The following is a 25,038-nucleotide window of genomic DNA, read 5'->3' as shown; positions in this document are numbered from 1 at the left end:
GCAAAAAACTTTGTGTAGTTTACATCAGTGGCGGCACCAGAAATTTTTTTTTGGGGGCGGTATTGGGGGAAATGTGAATTTCAGGGGGGGAGCAAAATCAACAAATTTTGCCAAAAATTGCAGTAAAAAGTGGAAATTTTCATAATTTTGGGTTTTTTACTGGGGGAAAAGAAGGGGACAGGAGATCTGACTGGGAGAATTCCCCCCACTCATGGCACCGCCACTGGTTTACATTTGTTTCATGGTGAGCTGTCTTGGTGAAGCAATGAGCTCCAAATGTACTAGTCTCTCCATTCTTTCTGTCCATTCCCCTTCATTTAGCACCATCATGTAGGATTACAAACCCTTGTTGTAGATAACTGTATCTGAAGTAGTGGCTTGTTGAATTTCTGGTTCTAATTTTGATACAGGAACCTGTAAAGGAACATATATGAAAATAATCATCAAACTTTAACCCAAAAACTCTATGTACAATTTCAATATATAGTAAGCAGGGCCGGATTTACCTTTTTGGGGGCCCTGGGCCAGACCATAATTTGGAGGCCCCCAAAGTCACCGTGAGGAAGGCATGTGCCGATAGTGCACTCAAGTGCCAAGTTGTGGTTTACGTATACTATCGACCTTATATTGTTTAGATTTTTACAATTAATATGCGCGCGAAAAAAATCAATTTAAGACTATTTTAACCAAAAATGAACCTAAAATTGCTATTATAAAGGGATAGTGCGCGCGAGGCGGGCAAAAATTTTGCAATTTTACCATATTTTGGTCCAAAACATGGGTGTTTTTTGGATGCGCAGGGCAAGTTTGGGGGCCCCCAAAATGGTAAATCCGGCCATGATAGTAAGTCATTAAATTTCAACAATCCCACTTACATGCAGATGTTTTGACAACATGTAGCAGGTATCTCTCAATTTGATGTTACCTTAATTTTTATGGAATTTACTGGTACAATTAATCATCTAAATCACTATGTTATTACCATAATATCACTGTCTAGCAAAAGAAAAACATTATAAAAATGTTTTTAACAGGTTATAGATGAGTTGACCTCAATGTTTATCAACAAAGGAAAGGAACTGGTATATCGCTATGCTTGAGTGAACCGCATACAACCACTACTTAGAGGAATAAACGATAAGAATTTTGATTTTACTATCCTCTACTGTGTGATAGACGACAGGCAGGTCCAATATTTTGAGTAGTGGATGCTGGCGCACGACTATGATTAAATATTGGACCTGCCTGTAGTCTATCACACGGTAGAGGATAGTAAAATCAAAAATTCCAATCATGTATTCTTATTTTTAGTCAGTTAAATATTATTTTAACAATGAAATACTGTTTTATTTAGCAAAAATTAAGTTACCGTCATGACTAAAACTCCCCTTTTTCTGAAATGAACGAAACTTGTTTACCATTTTAGAATTATTATAGATGGCGCTACATACTCACGCTTCGACAAGCGTCTTCCCATACGATGCAATTACTGCTGTCTACCGTGTGATAGACAGCATGCATGCAGAAACCAATGAAATTCAGTGCTAACAAGTTAAATCATAGCCACTGACTAAGAATGTTTTAAACACAGGCCCTGAACAAAGTATAATACGCATACACACTGCCATGCACAAAACAATGGAAATTGTGATGATGCGCGCATACTGCCAGGCAATGACGTCACAAGTCAACTCATCTATAGTTTTGGTTTTGGTAAAATCATTTTAAGAACATTAAATGTTGGCTTTATAAAGATCAGAAAGTTTTAAACCATTTTGTATGAAAAAACAATACAACAACATATTTAAAATGTTGTCAAAATATTATTACAAAATAAATTTTGCAAACATGTTTGCCATATATTTTGTCAATACTTAATTAAATAACATATTTTGCAATAAGTTTTCAAAAAATGTTTTAGAATCTTATGAAAATGTTACTTTTATACCCTTTATATACCCCAACATTGAAATGTTTTCTGACAACCTTTTCCAACATTTTGGGTGTTAATGCTTACCTCTGACATCTGAGGGAATAAACTAATAGCTAATGGCAAGGCAAAGGCAAAGGCAGCTGTACACACTATGGCTTGTAGAGGAAGATTAAATCGAGGGAAACGCTTCAGTAAGGTGGTTCTGTAAACAATGATATAATTACAAAGATTAAATCGAGGAAAACACTTCAGTAAGGTGGTCCTGTTAACAATGATATAATAAGTGTAAGTGATAATCAGCTCTTCATTTAATATCCACACACCCCCTGTGGAAGATTTCACCACCACCTCCATTCCAGGGGTCCATTTCACTAAACTTTACGAAGCTTTGTAAGTCTCAAAAACATTTGTAACTTACAACGAGTCGTAAGTTCCATTTCACTAAACATACTTACGAACGGTACTCTTTGTAAGTAATAGGGATTTACTACAGGGACTCTTCGTAAAGTTACGTCTAGTATTGGGTATACGTAACTTTACGAATGGTTATGAAGGGTTAAAAGTTTAGTGAAATGGACCCCAGTTGCACCCTATGTTCAATACAGCTAGAAATATTTACTAAGTTTAATGTGAAATTCCAATTCAAAATTGTTGAATTGGTCTTAAATTAGTAAATTTTGTTCGGAAATCCAAAATCTTACACATTTTTGCCACTATGTAAATGTAATTTGGATCTGGAATAATTAAAACTGTTGAATTTTGGTATTTGTGTGGCATTTCAATGGTTGAGCCCATGAAATGGACTAAATATTTTGACAACCCTGTTTGTAGAGCATCAAGGATGATTCTACAAAGGATCCAGGTTCCAATCTCTTGGTGGTCCACTTTGAAATGTATTTCAGTAATAGCGTGTTTCTATTGAGCATCCGGAATTTTTCCAGTGAAATTGTTAACCGGGTAATAGCGGAGAATGATGGGTAACGGTCAATTTCTATTGGGGACTGTTATCCGGAAAATGCAAGCAGCCGTGGCCCGATCGTCACACTTCGTGACTTTGCCGGAGAAAGGTCAAATCTCAGGTCATTGCAAGTCTTGTTGTTGGTTGACGATGGCGATCGTAATTTGTTCACTTGTAATGGGAATTTTAACATATTAATTCTATCTTCAAATGAATCTTGGAAGATAAATCCGTCCATGCTACACACAAAAAAAATAGCCTAGCCTACAAATTACAAAACACGTTTCGGCCTACACACACTCTACACCGCGCTGCAATCACTGAACATGCTGAAACCTTCTCTGGCCCTTTAGGCCTATTCCTTCAGTTGTCGACACGAAAACAGATTTTCAGCCATGATTTCTGATTTATTAATAATCTATACCTTAATTTATGCCTCTTTTAACAATGTTTAAAATATTCTTTTACTCTGAACGAAAGTTGTACGTCGTATTCATCAGCTCAGCTCCAAACACACAGAGCTGATGAAATGGTAAACAAAACAGAACACACGTTGCGATCACGTGACCGTGTCAATTTCTGGTTTCTCTCCTGTAAACGCAGTCTGTCAGAACGATGTCAGTTTACATTGGCGTTATCCGGATAATTTCTCCGCCATTATCCTACCAAAAGTAGGATAAATTTCCCGGAAAACTCTCACCGCTATTATCCGGAGAATAGCGGAGAAGGTCAGTTTCTATTGGGCACATTTAATCTCTTAGCCGGTTTTTATCCGGATAATGGCCTCAATAGAAACACGCTATAAGTGTAACTATCAATTAGCTCACTAATTCCCCAATCATTCCATCATATATAGGCTACATATTATATAAGTTTCAAATAAGCGGTGACTAATTGATTATTTTCCTGGTAGAAGTTTGGTACAAGCGACCTCCTATATGGAAGGGAATCATTAGTTAGCATATAGGCTACATCATAGATACTCCTTCCAATAGTGGATTGGTATGTAGTCTCTAGTTCTAGTCTTGATTATTACAATAAATCACTACTTTTGACTATGACCTGCTAATAGTTGACAATTAGTAAAAGCAAAAATATCAATTTAACTTACTTGTTTTCTATAGTTGCCATTACAATAGGAGGAATTAGTAATATAGGTGCTGGAAGTACTATCCTTGTCAGGGCTGTCTCTCTTAAGGCCTACAAAGTAAAAAGAAATCCATGCAAAATTTAAAATAACTATTCATGTAAAACAAATTTGCAGGTAGTTGTGCAAACCACTTAAATACTTTGAATATCAGTTTCACATTTATTTGAATAGTAGGTAAACATTAGAATATGTCAGCAGCCATACAATGCCCGGCCCTCAATGGCAGGGGTGTCTATTCTTCCAGACAATTGAAATTATTCCCTCACCCTACCGTGCTGTGTCACATCTGTCCCCAGATTCTTCCCCAACTGAAATCCCCCCAAAATGAACCAAAAAGGGAACATTTAAGGTTGGTTGCTATCTCGGGAGGTGGACACTTTCATATATTGACATACGTCATGAGCCCATGAAAAGACCTCATTATTTTTGGCAAATCCTACACCCAATGACCCTGTTTTTTCAGTAGCCTACACTGAATGACCCCCTTTCTTGAACAATTAGTCCTCAAAATTGAAATTTTGGCGCGCTTCACACACATTTTGAGCAAAATAAATGTCTATGTTGTACAGTAAAATTGGGTAAAAAGCTATTTTTGATTGTCAATTATGTGAAATTTAAAGGCGTTCCCATACAAAATCACTCCATTTTTGACATTGCCAACACCGAATGACCCCCTTTTTTCTGAAAATGTCCACAGCAATAGACCCCTAGTCTCATACGCTGGTGGGCACAGGTATGTCACTTTCATATTTGAGTGCCTTCTCCGGGTGCTATCTACATGTACTTTTTCCTTATTTTCTTGTTCCCTCCCTTCCCTGACTGAACATAGGTGTGTTGTGAGTTGTTCTATTCTGTCTTCCCTAAAACCATCAAATTCTTTCCTAGATGGTACAGTCTGGACACTGAACCATTGCATCTAAAGGACTAATGGTTCAAAGGGAAGACAGGCTGGTAAACACCTCCATGCTCTTTATTATTTTCAGAGCTAGCTGTGATTTATTATTTACAGGGGTGTGAGAGTTCAGCTTTTTTTGTTTTGATTTTCAGCTTTTTTTGTACCAGTACACTTGCTCTGTATAAAAGTATAGGATCTTCCCAAATTGCAGCTTTTTGCTAGGTGTTTTGAGCTTTTTGCTATCTGGTTTTTGCGTTTTCAGCTCTTTTATATATATATATGTGGTGACTCGCATGCCCCTTATTTATAAAGCCTTAGAATAAAAATTCTTCTGTTGCAGAGTTCTGAGAATGCCACATAACTATTGCATCTAGGGAAGAATAATCAAGGATTTGGATCTGAAGCTGAGGTTTAAAAGGGAAGATAAACTTGGACAAGAGAGCTGTTAACTAATTGATGGTTCTTCCTTAGAATCCCAAATGCTTCCCTAGATAGGCAGATGTCCAAACTAAAAAGAAAATGGATTTTGTATGAAATATGCAAAGCAGCGCTCCCTTAATTTTAGTGTGCAAACTGAGCATTATTACCTAGGCCCCTATAGTATGACCACTAGTCACTATTGCCCAGGCAGGGAAGAATTACTGACCCAACTTTTCCTGTTTTATGATAAAGTCCATGGTTTCCCTCAAATAATTATTTTTGGGATGGGAATGGGTAAAAGCCAAGGGACCACTACATGTATGCTGTTATGTACCCATTATAATTCTTCCCTAAATGACTCTTGATGAATTCACCTACCTTGTACAGCAGTCACTGCCAGCAAGTGACCATCTATTTCATTCCAAAAATAGCCATAAAACATAATAATACATATTCCAGTTATACATTTCCCCCCAAATTAGTTAATTTTATTTTTAATCTTCCTTGAATCCTGTTGACTTTCTTCTGTTTTCCCCTGTATTTTTTTTTCTTTTTCAAAATGCAAAATTCTTCCCCAAAGGGGTAAAATTATTCCCTCCCCTTTGGGGGCGATTAACGGAAGAATAAACGCCCCTGGGAATGGGCAATATTCATAACAGCTCCCCATTTCACCCCAGGGTAGAGAGAGGCATGCCAGGTAAAGTACATTGTCCAAGTGCACAACACCATGGCAGGAACTCTCAATCCTCTGATTGCTATGAGGTTATATGAATTATTTACTCACCATTTTAGCAGCAATAAGTGATGTCCCAACTGTTTTACCATCACGATCCATTACTTCAATTCCTTCCCATAACTCACTGAATCTCATTAATGTTACATTACATACATTTGCCATAGCTACAGACAAAAAACAAACAAATAAAACCTTATTAAATGTGTTAAATGTGAAGAGAAATCTGTGAATGCCCCGTTACCTGCCAGATGGACAGGTACTATAATGGAATGTTACCTGCCCAACAGCAAATTTACCAACCACTGGCATTTGTTACGATATACACCAGGGGGGCAACTTGGTATGCTTGAAGGGTATCCGGGTATCCAAATAATAATAAGGGTACACAAATAATTTGTTGGTAGGTAAGTGCCACCCGGCACCCAGATTTTAAGAATGCAGGCTCCTGTCAGTGTTGAGGACCTAAAATGGGGTCTTTGAACCTATAATGAGGCTTTAATCAGTAAATGTAAAAAGAGCTTTCTCTGGAATAGAAAAAGAGTTTGAAAAAGGGGGTCTGGAGGGTGGCATTTTTATTTACCCAAAGTGCAACAGAGTACTTCCCCCCCTCTTCGGGTTGAGGAACCAAGCTTGTTCCAAAAAATGTGATGGTATTGAGACTTGCATAATATGTGGTATCAAATTCATAAAAATTTTGTTCCAAAATTTTCTCATTTTTTCCCAAATAAATAGCCCAATTTTGCCATAATGATAGCCATGCAAATTATATTATTCATGGTCTCAAATAAGGTAACCAAGGAACACAGCAAGGTCACTCATGGGGTATCTTTTTAACAGAGGTGGTCTCAGATAGAGTATCCATTCTATGTTTTTGGTCTGATATGGGGTTAGCTTCAGAACCCCTTAAACACGATTGGTACTTAGGCACTTGTTTTTTTGTTGTTGATGTCTTTCATAAAAGTTTTTATCTTCCACTTATAAAAGTTGCCTTTCTGGGGAGGTACAGACCAGAGAAGATTTATAAGCAATCCCATGGTACTACTGAAACATTCGGGTACTTGAGAACCAGTCTAGTAATCACACCATTCTTTACTCTTCATTCCCGTTCCAAAGTCGAAATTTCAAATACTCAAAATATGTCCAAAACTTGGGTCGATAAGCGTTTTGAGATGATCTCTGAACATTACATCGGTACCCTGTTCAAATGAGCTTATTTTGTTACTATCCACCCACTTTTGAATGAGAAATAAAGGTAGAAAAGTACAAGAAAAATTCCAATTGAATGAACACATCTGCCAACAGCTTACGCGATCCGACCGCGATAGTTTGTTGCGTATTTCAAAGTACAACGCGAATGCATGACCATGGATACAATAATAGCAATATGAAAACACTAACCAATCATAATTGCGAGTTCGCATGGTTGGATTCACTTCCGCGTTTCACACACGGGTGTTCATTCACACAGTGTACGCGGAGAATCATCACGCTTGTATTCATTCAATTGAAATTTCTATGGACTAGTTCTCAAGTACCCGGATGTTTCACTTGTATTATGGGACCGCCTGTAAATCTTCTCTGGGTACAGACATAATTGGTTTTAAGCATAACATTAGTATCTTACCTACAGCTGGGAAAGGCACAAAACGTTGAATCAGCATACGTGTGGCAGGACTGAAACCACTGGCTCTACGAATTAAGAGATTAAGGCCAACCTAAAATACGAAAGGTATAACAGAGATTTATTGAAACAGTCCAAATCAAAGGCCATTTGGGCACTTGGCTTTGAAATCTATGGGCCCTACTCAATTGTCTAAGTTTTAATGTATTCCGACCGCAAACCAACAACAGGAAATACCATGGATCGATGTTAAAGTCAGTATAATGAGTCCCCTTGCCAACTTTGGTGACAAAGTTTCATGCATGTGCCCTATATGGGTTTGAAGGGTATGAACATAATTTCATACATACGCGCTATATAACAGCATGTGTGATTGGTCGATAGGCGGGCATAAACAATGTTTACGCCCGGCGTTCCGGTCATAAACAAGCCGCGCAAGAACTGATGGACGCTCGCGAGTAGGATATTACGCGCCTATGTTCGCGAGCTATTTACGCAAAGCGCGAGTGATGTACGCAATGTTCGCGCGCATCCAAGCACGATGGACTGAGCAAGTAAACATTTTCTTACGATTAGCGATGGGAAAACTGTTAAAAAATGATAAGGAACTGGTAGTTTTTAGTTTAAAATGATGGTATTTTTAGTTTTGGAGGAAAATAACAGCAAGCAGAATGTTGCGTATGTAAGAACATACTCAGGCATAAACAATCGTTTAGTCATGAAAATATATGAATGAACCCCTAATTCAAAGCTGATAATATCCATCTTGGGGCAATATATATACACCACCACTTAAATTGGGGAACAAACCAAAAGACTAATGAAGACCTAAAAGGTAACTAGTACTAGTTTTGTTTCATAGCTGATCCTCTTCCTCCCTGTCTGTAAAGAAACTGAAAGTGTGTCAAAATAACATTGATGTTTTATAAAAGTGTAGGAGAAATGTAATTTAATCAACATTTTTAACCCCCTCCCCTTTCCAACAAAACTAGTTTCATTTATAGGACTTCATCTATCTGTTGGTTTGTTCCCTTATACCAATTTAATAATGGAACATCATTCTCAAAATATAATCTAGATCACTTACAGCAATTGAACAGGCACTTGATACAGCTCCTCCATAACCCATGAGAAATCTCTTGGCGGAAGTTTCCTGTGTCAAAGACAGATTTGTATTAAAATACATTCTAGCTTAATTCCTAATATTGAAGAGTGTCATGCTAACTACTCAGGTAAATCCAGCCAACGCAAGGTGGAATTCTTTCTGCTTTTATCTGCTTCACAATCTTAAAGGAATGGATATCCTAGATTGATGGGGCTCATTTCACAAAACCATAATCTTACCTTTGATTTACTACAAATCTATAAAACCAAATGTAAGATCGATTATTATTCTTTCTCAAATGAGTCCCTATGACATAAAACCAAATGTAAGATCGATTATTATTCTTTCTCAAATGAGTCCCTATGACATCGACCCCATTTTGACTTTAGTTGTTTGAACTTAACTTCAGAAGTCTACTTTAGTCGTTTGAACTCAACTTCAGAAGTCTACTTCTAATGATGACCCAGAGCAACTTTTGTAAATCAAACTTGACTTTTGCAGTGTAAAAGAACACACACAATTAGAAATTGACTTCCGTGTAAACACCCATCAACAAATAATTTATGCTAATCTTTAGTTGCAATCTGAATTTGATATTGCGATTGAAGTCAACTTCTCTTTCTGTGTAAACAGGGTCATAGACACATACACAATTTAAAATACCTAGTTATATCTCTGTAGAATAGTTTGAAATCATGTGTCACTCACCTTTGTTGCATTTCTATTAGAATAGTTGACACATGCATTGTGACTCTGATTCAACCACTGAAAGCAAGAAAAAATGTAACATTGAATAAATTGTTTGTATTACATAATATCAGACATAATAGCATAAGCCCAAACATATTTTTGTAGAGGGCAATAAGGAGCTGCCAATTGACTTATGTTATGAACAAGTTTACAAGTTACAAGTTTTGGTTTTATTCAAAACATTTTAATAACGTTTAAATGTCGGGTTATTAAAAGGTTATAAAAACGTTTTTAAAATGTTTTATACGAATAAACATCATAACCAAATATTTTGTCAACTCTTAAATAACATTATGTTAGAATGTTTTGCATCAAGTTTTCACAAATGTTTTTCAAACATTATTTAATAATATTTGAAAATACTTAAACATTTAAAAACGTTTTTATACCCTTTATATAATCCGACAATTTAACATTGTGTTTTTTTTTGTAAAACGCTTTGCGTTTTCTGTGAAACTATAGTTTCTGTCACATTGCCAATTGATGTTCTCTTTTCATTTTTTTGTTTGTAATTTTTTTTAGCTGATTGACATAACATTTTTGCCAAATTTAGAATATACTTTCATCAATAATATTTAAAAAGTTTGAAGCAACATACACAAAGAAAATGTGGCAGCTTATTTGGCAAATTAGGAAACAAGAAAATGGTTGAAATTGAACAAAATGAATGAGGTTGTAAATGTGCTATTCCAGTTGAAATCCATACACCCCCTATAGAAGACATGCCCTTAGTCATCCATAAGGGAGTGTGAATTTCAAATGGGGCTACTTGAATGGATAACTCCATTTGAAATTCACACCACCTGTGTGGGAGATTAAGGTCATGTCTTCCATAGGGGATGTATGGATTTCAATTGGTATATCCCAATCTTATCTAGTCCTTGTTAAAGAATGACTCGCGATAGTGGGGGACACGCGATCAAGGGGGGGTGAGCGGCGAAGCCGCCACCAGCCGTGAAGCGGCGAGTGCGAGCCGTGTGTGTGGTTCCCAGTAGTTTCTCTCCACTGATCCCAGTAGCTTCTCTCCCTATGGATAATACAGGTACACGGTCTGTAACACAGACTAAATCTTACCTGCCAAAATACAGTGGTACCCAGGGTTTGACCAGGTAGAAGCAAACCCACAACTATAGGGGTCCCAAATGGTACATACCCTGCAAAAAGAAACAATTGGAGGTTTTATGTGTTGAACAATCAAATCTAGGACCAAAAAAAAAAGTTGTTTAATTGTCCTCATCCGACCAACCCTATTCTGGAAAATCTTGAAAAAAGTTGTTATTTGGAAGGGGTATAAAGAATATCAATTCTAATATTGGAAATTCCAGAATGTTTTTTTGTCTTTCAAATCCTGAAAAGTTTATTAAACAGTTTCTTCACAATTTTAATTATGGAAATTCCAGAAATTTTTTTTTTCTTTCAAAATTGTTGACATCTTGAAAAGTTTATTAAACAGTTTCTTCACACTTCTAAACTGGTTTATAAACATGAATGAAATACAGTAGAGAAATATCCCAATTCATACCTATTTGGGCTATTTATGAAGCTTAGAATTAAAGGCATACAATCATGTTTTGGCTATGACCATTAGATAAAAATAGATAACATAATCATACCAACCAACCCTACCCCTTGGAGGGGATCTAAAAATTCCCCTTATTATTATTGATTGCTATTTGTTTCAGAAAAAGAACTGAACCAAAGACCTACCTGACATCCTAAATGGCATAACAATTTTCTGTCCTGTGTCTGGATGTATTATAGCCTGCAGAAATATGATGATAAAACAAACGTTAAATTTCATACACTCAACTGCAAAAGTCTTCTTATAATCATTACTTGTCAATGTCAGACTGCATGTATACAAAATTTGATCTGCAATGCATACATCAACCTATGAGTATGAGTAGAGTAGAGTCTGAAGTTTACCGTTGTCTAAAATCCATTTTCCGTGTTGTAATCCGTGTTGTAAAATTTGTCATGAATAAAGCTTAAAATGTATAAACAATGATATTAATGTCACAATAAAGTGTTCAATATCGCGATCAATATGCTCTGATTGGAATATTCTCACGATAATAGGCCGACTATTACGATGTTTGGAGGCATATAGGGGGTTCATGCCTTGGTAATATCTTTATTTCGGTATTATTAAACAGTATTTTTATCATAAAAATTGATACACACAACTCATGTTTGTTTTTAACATTTATTTCTCTTATCTTTTAACAATTTTTGTCACATCATACAGAAATGTCATTTTCCGTGTTGTACCTACGATTCCGTGATTTTCTTCCGTTTTCCGTAAAACGGAAAACTTCGGACTCTACCTTATGAGACTCAGAGATGTAATCTAGCACTTATATGTTCATTCAGTACTTGTGACTTATTGGTCAAAATATTGGTATAGCAATCTAAAGGTCACTAGTATGAAGCCCGCTGGGTGCCCATGTTTTATATTATGTGTGCCAACAACTCTTGGGAAAGATAAAATCTTACACAAACTAATCAGCCAGAGTATTATAATCCTAATCTTGTTAGACCATGTACAGTTTGGATTTATACAAATACTATTTAAAAAACTTTTTGGATGTAATGAACAGTAGCTCCAAAATAATCACATCATTGTTTTATCATACAATACATGCTTGTTGAACAACCGCAGACCCATGATTTGAAATTAGCGGAGGGGCCGAGAGGCTGATTTAGCATGATTTTGGCAGTTGCTCAGGGATGCACTGCTCCCTGGGTCTACCACTGTGGAAACCAGAATGTGATACCCTGAGCTGAATAAGCGAGGGCAAAATAAAAATGAGTGATTTATAAATCAGAATGATCATGAATATCAAATATAATTAGCATCCCAGTATAAATCTCTCTGACATGATAGATATTTGATAGTGATGATCATATTTAATAGTTTTATTTGTGTCAATTAAAGCCCTTCCGAAACTGAAAACCTGTGCGGAATGCATTTTTGTTGCTTCCATAATTCGCCGGGGAATATGCACGCATAGTCTCCCTGTGTTCAAGAATCAAGATGAAGAATTTCATTGAGATATATAACTTACGCTATTTTTATGTCTGACAATAGTCACAATACCAGAAGTGAGATTTCTGTGGGTAATTTTGGAGAAAAAAACTGAGGAAAACAATGAAATTTACCCAATCCAGCAGGAATAATGGAATAATGCTCAAATAGCGGTGATTTTACAAATGCACATGGGGCTTTGATACAAACTATTAATTAAGATGACCTAATGACCAGTATAAGCTTACCTGTTTTCTTTTCTGTTCCACCCATAGCTCCTCATCAGTAGTTCCCTCTGGTACAGTGCCATTTTTGTAGTCGTCTAACAATTTAATCGCATCCTCAAGTTGTTGCTGAAGTATAAATTAGTTTTATAGAAAAGTCGATCAATTGAAAAAGTCTGTAAAATATTTTTACCTTCATTTTTTGGTTCAAATGTTAGTACAGATGAATTTTCATGCTAAACAATATTCACATGGGTAGGGTTCTACCTTTCTTTTGACTATAGCCAGTTGAAAGTATTTCTAAACAGTTATTGGCCCTAGCTGACCATACTTTTAAGCCCGGGGGGTACTCAAGTTTGGTTTTGGTAGGGACGTGCTGCTGAGATTTTGGAAGTGGACCCATAAATATACCAATTTTTCAAGAAATTTGGACCCATTGATATACCAAAAGTCAAAATTTTCGGCCGAATTTAACCAAAATTGTCTTAGTTTTTACAAATTTTCCCAAAATTTTGGGAAAATTTTGGCTAGATTAAGGAAAAATTGGGCTGTTTTCCGAAAAAAATTGAGAAAATTTTGAAAAAGGACCCATTCATATACCAAAATAGGCTTTGAAAAGGGGGTCATTGATATACCAGAAGGCTGAAAATGCTACCCATGTTTATGCACCCCTCGTATGGTCATTTGTACTGAGTACCACTACCCCCCGGGCTTTTAAGTCAGGAATCACAATCCACACATTGAAAAGTTCAGATGCATAACGCAAAAATATGCTATGTGCTCCCTTGAGTTATTTTTGTCCATAGTGTTATTGATAGTATTAGTTTAGTACATATTTTTGAACGGACATATTCATTGTATTTGGCCGCAGTGCCTGCTGGCGAAATGTTTTGAACAGAAAATGTTTAAATGTTGGGTTATATAATGGGTATAAAACATTTTGATAACATTTAAAAACATTTTTGAAAACTTGCTTCATAACATTCTAACATTAGTTAGCTAAGTGTTGACAAAACATTTTGCAAAATTGTTTGCCCAACAAACATTTTAATGCTCAGTTTAAAGAGATTAGCATTTATTGGTTGAATATATCCTGTGGTGAATGCGGGTGATTGGCGGCCTGGATAATATAGGATTAGGATAGACTTCTCAATTAACATCATACTCACCTTTGATGTGAATAAGGTCCTCGGATCAATGATATCAAGAAAATGCTTGTAGCGCCCAAGGAATGTGCCCTGACAAATAAAATCACAACATCAATGCTTATGAGAATTAATAAATCACAGGAATGTTAATACACAAATTTCCATCATTAATGCTGAATGTTAAATTGCTGTAAATCTTTGAGGATCTACTTCCGCGACATTAACAAGGTGCTCATGCAGTGTAGTATGTGTGCTTTGAGCATCGTACGCATTTCACCACCATGCACATTAGTGCAGTACTATTACGCTGACTTTCCTATTCGGAGAGGATGACAATTTCGACCTCCTCGTCTGTTTACAAACAGAGAGGTAGACAAAGGGCCGTTCCGCTTGTCCAAACAAGTATCAGAAGGATGGTCCACAATAGCGTGATCCACGTAACATGAATAGGGATTAAAAAGCTGTCAAGTAGAACCATGTGCTTCTTTTGTCCAATTTGCCATCAAGATTTCATATGGAAACAGTTCAGACCCAGAACACGATCATGTCAGAAATTAATAATTTGTTCTGGGACTGATTATTCGGATTACATGCACATTAGGGTGGGACGAAAAACACTTTTTTTCTCGGATCGACTTAGAACTCTCGGAGAATTTTATATGTATGCTAATTATGTGACAAGGGTACATTTGTGATATTCAAATTATTATAAAATGGGATAAATCAATTTCTTTACACAGCCGTGACGTTAGTCACGGCTGTGTCTTTTTTCTTACAGATTCTTACACAGCCGTGACGTTAGTCACGGCTGTGTCTTTTTTCTTACAGGTTCTTCTTTCTTCTTTCTTTCTTCTTTCTGTCAACCTTTACATTTGCTCTAGCGCTCACATGCTTACATCGATTTTGACCTAACTTGGTCACAATGACCATTGACCATGCCCTACATGTCACATGAAACTCGTGGGGTCAAAGGTCACGCAGGGGTCACAGGGGTCAAAAACGTGATTTCAACTAAAAATGCATCTTCTCCCACAATTACGTAGGTCAGTGACGCCACTTGCACACATGCATTGTCATTACCCAGTGTCTATGTGGTGTACACAGATTTGGGGTCAAAGGTCATTAAGGGGTCACTTCCGGTATAAAATGAAAAACTTTCAAAAAATTTTATTAGCTAAGTAAAACATAGCACAGTAACGGTATGTTCATATATGATCTGCAGTCCCCAATGTATATGTGGTATTTTTTTTTATTTGGGGTCAAAGCTCATTAAGGGGTCACTTCGTATGAAAATAAATACATTTAAAATGCATCTTCTTCCACAACTTATGTGGGACAGAGACGCCGCTTGCACACATGCATTGTTATTACCCAGTGTCTATGGGGTGTACACAGATTTGGGGTCAAAGGTCATTAAGGGGTCACTTCCGGTATAAAACGAAATACATTCAAAAAATTTTATTAGCTAAATAAAACATGGGACAGTAACGGTATGTTCACACATGATCTGCAGTCACCCAATGTATATGTGGTATTTTTTTATTTGGGGTCAAATCTCATTAAGGGGTCACTTCCGGTAAAAAATGAAATACCTTTAAAATGCATCTTCTTCCAAAGATTCTGTAGGACAGTGACGCCACTTGCACACATGCATTGTTATTACCCAGTGTCTATGGGGTGTACACAGATTTGGGGTCAAAGTTCATTAAGGGGTCACTTCGGTATAAAACGATATACCTTCAAAATGCCCTTCTGCCACAAAAAGCATAGCAAAGTGATGCCACGTGGACACGTGCATTGACATTAGCCAATGTCTATGGGGTTTTCATATATTTTGGGGTCAAAGGTGATTAAGGGGTGAAAACACGGCTGTGTTTGTGGTCTTAGACCACAGCTAAGTCTAGTTTCTTCTTCTTCTTCTTCTTTCTGTCAACCATTACATTTGCTCTAGCACTCACATGCTTACATCGATTTTGACCTAACTTGGTCACAATGATCATTGACCATGCCCCTACATGTCACATGAAACTCGTGGGGACAAAGGTCACGCAGGGGTCACAGGGGTCAAAAACGTGATTTCAACTAAAAATGCATCTTCTCCTACAACTTACGTAGGTCAGCGACCCCACTTGCACACATGCATTGTTATTACCCAGTGTCTATGTGGTGTACACAGATTTGGGGTCAAAGGTCATTAGGGTCACTTCGGTATAAAACGAAAAACCTTCAAAAATTTTATTAGCTAAGTAAAACATAGCACAGTAACGGTATGTTCACATATGATCTGCAGTCACCCAATGTATATGTGGTATTTTTTTTTACTTGGGGTCAAAGCTCATTAAGGGGTCACTTCCGGTATAAAAAGAAATACCTTTAAAATGCATCTTCTTCCACAAATTATGTGGGACAGAGACGCCACTTGCACACATGCATTGTTATTACCCAGTGTCTATGGGGTGTACACAGATTTGGGGTCAAAGGTCATTAAGGGGTCACTTCGTATAAAACGAAATAACTTCAAAAATTTTTATTAGCTAAGTAAAACATGGGACAGTAACGGTATGCTCACACATGATCTGCAGTCACCCAATGTATATGTGGTATTTTTGTATTTGGGGTCAAATCTCATTAAGGGGTCACTTCCGGTATAAAACGAAATACCTTTAAAATGCATCTTCTTCCACAGATTATGTGGGACAGAGACGCCACTTGCACACATGCATTGTTATTACCCAGTGTCTATGGGGTGTACACAGATTTGGGGTCAGAGGTCATTAAGGGGTCACTTCCGGTATAAAACGAAAAACCTTCAAAATTTTTTGTTTGCTAAGAAAAACATAGGACAGTAACGGTATATTCACACATGAATTGTGGTTACCCAGTTTATATGTGGTATTATTTTATTTGGGGTCAAAGGTCATTAAGGGGTCACTTCGGAATAAAACGAAATACCTTTAAAATGCTTCTTCTTCCACAAATTACGTAGGACAGTGACGCGACTTGCACGCATGCATTGTTATAACACAGTGTCTATATGGTGTACACACATTTCTGGTCAAAGGTCAGTAAAGGGTCACTTCCGGTATAAAACGATATACCTTCAAAATACCCCTTCTGCCACAAAAAGCATAGCAAAGTGATGCCACGTGGACACGTGCATTGACATTAGCCAATGTCTATCGGGTTTTCATATATTTTGGGGTCAAAGGTGATGAAGGGGTCACAACACGGCTGTGTTCGTGGTCTTAGACCACAGCTAAGTCTAGTTACACAGCCGTGACGTTAGTCACGGCTGTGTCTTTTTTCTTACAGGTTCTTTCTTCTTTCTTTCTGTCAACCATTCATGTGCTCTGGCTCTCACACGATTTTGACCTAACTTGGTCACAATAATCATTGACCGTGCCCCTACATGTCATATGAAACTTGCGGGGTCAAAGGTCACGCAGGGGTCACAGGGGTCAAAAACGTGATTTCAACTAAAAATGCATCTTCTCCCACAACTTACGCCGGACAGCAACCCCACTTGCACACATGTATTGCTATTACCCAGTGTCTATGTGGTGTACACAGATTTGGGGTCAAAGGTCATTAAGGGTCACTTCCGTATAAAACGAAAAACCTTCAAAAATTTTTATTAGCTAAATAAAACATAGCACAGTAACGGTATGTTCACATATGATCTTCAGTCACCCAATGTATATGTGGTATTTTTTTTATTTGAGGTCAAATCTCATTAAGGGGTCACTTCCGGTATAAAACGAAATACCTTTAAAATGCATCTTCTTCCACAGATTATGTAGGACAGTGACGCCACTTTCACACATGCATTGTTATTACCTAGTGTCTATGGGGTGTACACAGATTTGGGGTCAAAGGTCATTAAGGGGTCACTTCCGGTTTGAATCGAAATATCTTCAAAAAAATTTATTAGCTAAGAAAAACATAGGAGAGTGATGGTATGTTTACACATGAATTATGTTTACCCAATGTATATATGGTATTTTTTTATTTGGGGTCAAAGGTCATTTAAGGGTCATTTCCGGTATAAAACGAAATACCTTTAAAATGCATCTTCTCCCACAAATTACGTAGGACAGTGATGTCACTTACACACATGCATTGTTATTACCCAGTGTCTATGGGGTGTACACAGATTTGGGGTCAAAGGTCATTAAGGGGTCACTTCCGTATAAAACGAAATAACTTCAAAAAACTTTATCAGCAAAGAAAAATATAGCACAGAGACGATACATTCACACATGAATTGATGTTACTCAGTATATACGTGGTATTTTTTTTATTTGGGGGTAAAAGGTCATTAAGGGGTCACTTCCGGTCTGAGACAAAAAACCTTCAAAATGCCCCTTCTGCCACAAATAACATGGCAAAGTGATGACACGTGCACACATATATTGACATTAGCCAAAGTCTATGAGGTTTTCATATATTTTGGGGTCAAAGGTCATTAAGGGGTCACAACACGGCTGTGTTCGTGGTCTTAGACCACAGCTAAGTCTAGTTACACAGCCGTGACGTTAGTCACGGCTGTGTCTTTTTTCTTACAGGTTCTTCTTTCTTTCTTCTTTCTTCTTTCTTCTTTCTTCTTTCTGTCAACCATTACATTTGCTCTAGCACTCATATGCTTGCATCGATTTTGACCTAACTTGGTCACAATGATCATTGACCGTGCCCCTACATGTCACATGAAACTCGTGGGGTCAAAGGTCACGCAGGGGTCAAAAACGTGATTTCAACTCAAAATGCATCTTCTCCTACAAATTACGTAAGACAGTGACGCCACTTGCACACATGCATTGTTATTACCCAGTGTCTATATGGTGTACACAGATTTGGGGTCAAAGGTCATTAAAGGGTCACTTCCGGTATAAAACGAAATACTTTCAAAATTTGTTATTAGCTAATGAAAACACAGGACAGTAACGGTATGTTCACATATGAGTTGCAGTTACCCAATGTATATGTGGTATTTTTTTATTTGGGGTCAAAGGTCATTAAGGGGTCACTTCCGGTATAAAACGAAATACATTTAAAATGCATCTTCTCCCACAAATTACGTAGGACAGTGACACTACTTGCACACATGCATTGTTATTACCCAGTGTCAATGTGGTGTACACAGATTTGGGGTCAAAGGTCATTAGGGGCCACTTCCGTATAAATCAAAATATCTTCAACAAATTTTATTAACTAAGAAAAACATAGGAGAGTGATGGTATGTTCACACATGAATTGTGTTTAACCAATGTATATATGGTATTTTTTTATTTGGGTTCAAAGGTCATTAAGGGGTCATTTCAGGTGTAAAACGAAATACCTTTAAAATGCATCTTTTCCCACAAATTACGCAGGACAGTGATGCCACTTACACACATGCATTGTTATTACCCAGTGTCTATGGGGTGTACACAGATTTGGGGTCAAAGGTCATTAGGGATCACTTCCGTGTGACACGAAAAACTTTCAAAATGCCCTTCTGCCACTTAATAACATGGCAAAGTAATGCCACGCATACGCATAAATTGACATTAGCATATGGGGTTTTCATATATTTTGGGGTCAAAGGTCATTAAGGGGTCACACCACGGCTGTGTTCGTGGTCTTATTCTTCTTCTTTCTTCTTTCTTTCTTCTTTCTGTCAACCATTACATTTGCTCTAGCACTCACATGCTTACATCGATTTTGACCTAACTTAGTCACAATGATCATTGACCGTGCCCCTACATGTCACATGAAACTCGTGGGGTCAAAGGTCACACAGGGTCACAGGGGTCAAAAACGTGATTTCAACTCAAAATGCATCTTCTCCTACAAATTACGTGAGGACAGTGACGCCACTTGCACACATGCATTGTAATTACCCAGTGTCTATGTGGTGTACACAGATTTGGGGTCAAAGGTCATTAAGGGGTCACTTCCGTGTAAAACGAAAAAGCTTCAAAATTTTTATTAGCTAAGTAAAACATAGTACAGTAACGGTATGTTCACACATGATCTGTAGTCACCCAATGTATATGTGGTATTTTTTTTATTTGGGGTCAAATCTATTAAGGGGTCACTTCCGTATAAAACAAAATACCTTTAAAATGCATCTTCTTCCACAGATTCTGTAGGACAGTGACGCAAATTGCACACATGCATTGTTATTACCCAGTGTCTATGGGGTGTACACAGATTTAGGGTCAAATGTCATTAAGGGGTCACTTCCGGTATAAAACGAAAAACCTTCAAAATTTTTTATTTGCTAAGAAAAACATAGGACAGTAACCGTATGTTCACACATGAATTGTGGTTACCCAGTTTATATGTAGTATTATTTTATTTGGGGTCAAAGGTCATTAAGGGGTCACTTCCGGTATAAAACGAAATACCTTTAAAATGTTTCTTCTTCCATAAAATACGTAGCACAGTGATGCCACTTGCACACATGCATTGTTATAACACAGTGTCTATATGGTGTACACACATTTGAGGTCAAAGGTCAGTAAGGGGTCACTTCCGTATAAAACGATATACCTTCAAAATGCCCCTTCTGCCACAAAAAGCATAGCAAAGTCATGCCACATGGACACGTGCATTGACATTTGCCAATGTCTATGGGGTTGTCATATATTTTGGGGTCAAAGGTGATTAGAGGTCACAACACGGCTGTGTTCGTGGTCTTAGACCACAGCTAAGTCTAGTTATTTTTGTAACAGGGTTAGAAAGTTGGGGGTCAGGGTGACAATTGATTTGGGAAAAAATGCAATTTCCGCCTAATTTTGAGCTTGAAAAAGCCATAACTCAATGTATGAGCTATTGAGGGGCTGTTTGTGTCTTTTTGTTCAGTATTTCAATAGCTAAATAGTGGTATAAAATTTGACTCAGTTAAATGTACTGACAAAAAATAAAGTAGTAATATGTTACCCCTACCAAAACCAAACCCAAACAACAACACAACATCGGCATTTACGTTTTCTTTGTTGTCAACGGCATATAATCCGGATGTTAAAAACTTACCCGGATGACCGTTGGTGACTTGCTCGAGAACTCTAGCTTCGAATTTGCACACGATAGTTACGCATTCGAAGCTAGAGTGCTTTGCTATGGTTTTTCGGTCGGACAGCGGTGCAATTTTTTGCACCAGAGGTTATTTATTCTGTTAATGTTGAAATTTGGATGAAAGTTATTTCGATGAGTCAACTGTATCTTTTGAGCAAGATTTGCCTATTTTGGGCAGTCTAAAATTTTGCTGAAGTGTAATTTTAGCAACATTTTTGATGCAATCGCCGGTCGTGATCGGCTGTGTTTACTTCTGAACTTCCATTGCTTTACACGGTGTCATGCTTCAGCGAATCCGACTACATTTTGAATGCTACGGTCTCTAGCCTAGAATGTGAAGCTATCGGTGAGCAAATTCTTGGCTAGACTTCTTGAGCAAGTGGTGACCTATAGCCAAGACCTCCCTCTAGAGCAAGTTTATATTTGTTTAGCCCTGAGAGTCCCAGTTTTGAAGGACCTATTCTTTTTTGCGCCAATTTTCACTCAAATTTGAGGACTTCGGGCAGAAATATGCCTGTACAGTTCTATGGGGAAAATTTTCAAGTTGATAATTATGCATTTTTTATGTCAGATTCAGTTTCTACACAAAATTTCACCCTAGAAAATGTTTCTTTAAGTGGGATATCTTTCACTTTAAGTTCTCACCATTCTGGCCACCAAAGTCAAACGTAAAGTTAAGTCAAAGCTTGAACGCTGTCATATGATGTGGTTTGATGAAAAATTAGAATTCATCTTTTATACCTACATGTAGCCCGAAACATCATGGCCCTAGTTGTTCCTTCCTCACCATAGGGCCATGAACACGGTACCATGTTAAAAAGTCGGCACCCTGAACTCATGTCCCGGTGCACACCGTCACACTGACGGCATCTATTTATAGCAAGAATTCAAAACACTGTGACAATAACGCAATCTGGTCTTTTACATGTACATGTATATCCTCAAATGTGCTCAAAATTTACGAACATGCACCAAATACATGTATGTTTTGTTTAAGTCTCATCTTCACGTGAGGAATGGTAGGAAGTGGTATTTATGTGAAAAAGTAGTATTTTTTGTGTACCCTGGAAAGGTCTACTTAAGGTAGACATCTCAGACCTCGAAGCGGAGAAGTCAGTGCCAGTGGAAATCGTAGTGACGGAGGTGTGAGTACCTCGGGCTAACCTATACTCTGATCAGCTCGTAATAGGCGCAGCACCTACACGAACTGCGCTTTCCGTTTTGCGTGAATGACGCACGCTTTTGTGAATTTACGCGTGCGTAAGTTGGAACTTTATTGACTTGTGCAGTAACAAAAACCAAATAATTCCCGCCTATTAAGAGCTGATCATAGTATACATGTACATCATGCATCATCATTCATATCAGGTCTGCCATAGTCGATTTTTGATAAATAAAAATGTTATTAATCATGATGAACGCATTCAGTTGAACTCGAAATTATACTGATATTTATTACATCAAAATACTATAAAATGGTTATGAAAAAGTTTATATAATTATATTTGTGATAGTAAAAAGTAAAGTATAGGCTTATATTATTGAATGCAACATATCATTTATGGCATAATTATAATGACACTTCAATACTGAACAATTCTAATTTTAGAATCTGCCAGTTTATTATCCGAAAAACCGACTATTGACTTTCACTTTTAAGCAGAACTTTACCCCCTGTTTACCCCGGGACTTCGTTCTCTAAAACACACTGTCAATCATACTTGTTTATCAATAAAATCTAACCACAAGACTAAGCATGGTGGTACAATACGTGCTAGATGCGTACGTTCATCCGCCAGCACAAAAGCGCCGCATTCCCTAGATAGTTGTGTACCATTGTATAGTTAATGGTACCAGTATGTGTCGGGAGGATTTAAACAATAACGAGATCTGGGCGACCAATCACAAGCCAGATTCATTTAAAGATGCATTACATCATGACCAATTTTAGTTAGGCCAGAAAAACTCTCCATAGAGTCCCATGTTAAAAATGTTAACTGCAATCCAAAGCCAGTAGTCCACTTGGGAAGCTAACAGAGCCTGAAAAGAAAAGGTGACTGAAAAGATCAGGTGACTGAAAAGATCAGTTGTGAAAATCTATCAATTGTGCACACATTAATTAAATCAGAGTTTTAAGCTTAAATGTAATAGCCAGAGTATGCACAATTGGCAAGTGGACTACGGAGAAGTCTATATCAGGTCTGATTCATCAGAATTCAGATCATGTCAGTCAGACATTGTTAAAACTTTAAGCTTACCTACCTGATCAAAGCGAGGTTTGTTGAGTTGGAAAGGGGGATAGCTTGCCATTTCAGTTTAGTTTTAGTGCAAGGTCCTTTTCATTTAGTGACTCAGCGGAACAATCAAGGTCACACGGTGATTCAAGGACAAATAAAAAAAAAGTAGAACCAGAAACAGGAACCCGGTCGAAAAGTAAACAACAATAACATTAACCTATGACCTGTGCCAAATTGACCTGGGAAAGTGTTACCACTGCCACATTTAAAAACGTATTAAATTTAGAGATTGACCTAGTAGGGCCGAGAGGGCACAACTTGTAAATGAATGTACCGACGGAAATATTTTTTGCCGACGGAAGGCAAGTTGTGAATGGTTGCCCCAATTTTTTTTTCAATGGTTTGAAAACGTGAAGAGCGCAAAAAACAAAAAAACAAAAACAAAAAAACAAACAAAAAAAAGGATATCAGGCGCTAGCAACCGAAAAACAACAACTAATTTTAGGTATAATTCAATTTTTAAACATTTTTTAATATACAAATTTCCATTCTTTCTTTCATCACCGTGCATAAGCAAAGTAAAATATTAGTCCATTGATCACCCAAATTATTTTTCACCAACACCTTCCGTAGCTTTCCGTCTACCGACGGCCTCTCATGAACCGACGGCCATCATGAGCGGGGGGGCAGTGGCGTAACTTTGGGCCAGGGTGCCGGGGCGAAAGTAGATCGGGTGCCCCTGACCAAGGATGTGCATATAGTCCGACGTGTAGAACAGTGGCGTAGCTAGGGGTTATGGCGCCCAGGGCTAAGGATACATAATGGCACCCCGGCCTATTTCTTGAGCGGAGCTTGCGAAAACTTGCACAAACATGACAAATAGGGCAAATCACGGATTAATTTGTAGTCATAATGAACTTGAGTTGAATATCGGTCTTAAATTGATCTTTCAAATGACTCAAAAATTTGACCTTCATCACTGAATGGGGCGCACAATCGACGCTGAATTGGTTAATTCGGCGCCCCCCTATAAGGGTGGCGCCCAGGGCACGTGCCCCTTCGCTACGCCACTGGTGTAAGACCTATTTTCTAAGTTAACAGCAGTGAGCTCAGCTCAGACTATGATCACTATCACACATGGCGCAACTTAAAGACGAATCGCGAAAGTCCATTGACCGTAGCGCGCCGCCCGATTTTTTTTTTTTTTCTGGTGGGTCAGTTAGGGGTGGTGCAATAATTATGTGTACCCGGGGGTGAATTATAGGGGGGCAAAGATTTTTGGCAGGCCAAAAAGGGGGGCAAGCATTTTTGGCAGGTCGAAAGGGGGATCAAGCGATTTTGGCAGGTCGAAAGGGGGGGCAAGCAATTTTGGCACAGATATTTTTGGCACCGATGATATTACGCCCTAAAAAGGCGAGGGAAAACGTTACGAACACGTTCAAATATGCAAAATTTCCTGCTCGCTGCGCTCGCATTATATGTTAAGACAATTTAAGGTTTTAAATTCGGGTTCCCCAAAATCTTGCATGTGTAAAGGGGGGGCAAAGATTTTTGGCACGTCAAAAGGGGGGCAAAGGTTTTTGGCACGTCGAAAGGGGGGCAAAGGTTTTTGGCACGGCCAAAGGGGGGCAAGCGATTTTGGCAGACCATTTTGAGAATTCACCCCGGGGTACACATAATTATTGCACCACCCCTTAGTGGACTTTCGTTGTTAATCTTTCTTGAGCGATCATAGTCTTGAGTATATAGTTGCTAACTAAGAAAAACAGGTCCT

The 25,038-nt window shown here is 37.8% G+C and overlaps 1 protein-coding gene across 1 annotated transcript; it reads right to left on the bottom strand.

Annotated features, from left to right (window-relative positions):
- Window positions 1-207: 207 nt before the first annotated feature.
- On the bottom strand, window positions 208-23,481 carry LOC140148641 (sideroflexin-5-like). The gene is made up of 12 exons (XM_072170671.1): window positions 23,290-23,481; window positions 13,990-14,058; window positions 12,845-12,949; window positions 11,276-11,330; window positions 10,643-10,722; window positions 9,527-9,583; window positions 8,801-8,866; window positions 7,717-7,807; window positions 6,141-6,256; window positions 4,003-4,091; window positions 2,018-2,135; window positions 208-414 (listed from the first exon to the last, which is right to left on the bottom strand). Exons 1-12 carry the CDS (start codon window positions 23,335-23,337, stop codon window positions 337-339), a joined length of 972 nt encoding a protein of 323 aa, XP_072026772.1. The 5' UTR covers window positions 23,338-23,481; the 3' UTR covers window positions 208-336.
- Between the last annotated feature and the right edge of the window lie 1,557 nt (window positions 23,482-25,038).

The sequence above is a fragment of the Amphiura filiformis genome, chromosome 3, assembly GCF_039555335.1.
Source record: "Amphiura filiformis chromosome 3, Afil_fr2py, whole genome shotgun sequence".
In the NCBI taxonomy this organism is placed as follows: domain Eukaryota; kingdom Metazoa; phylum Echinodermata; class Ophiuroidea; order Amphilepidida; family Amphiuridae; genus Amphiura; species Amphiura filiformis.
Note: the sequence above shows the minus strand (reverse complement) of the source record. Positions and strands in the feature narration are given on the sequence as shown.

What these genes read in the sequence shown, in the direction of transcription:
- LOC140148641 (XM_072170671.1), bottom strand. Translation starts at nt 23,337, where the DNA reads ATGGCAAGCTATCCCCCTTTCCAACTCAACAAACCTCGCTTTGATCAG. An exon ending in TATGCCATTTAGGATGTCAG is followed by an intron (nt 10,723 to 11,275) that starts GTAGGTCTTTGG and finishes TTCTTTTTGCAG; the next exon opens with GGTATGTACCATTTGGGACC. An exon ending in TGTGCCTTTCCCAGCTGTAG is followed by an intron (nt 6,257 to 7,716) that starts GTAAGATACTAA and finishes TTTTGTCTGTAG; the next exon opens with CTATGGCAAATGTATGTAAT.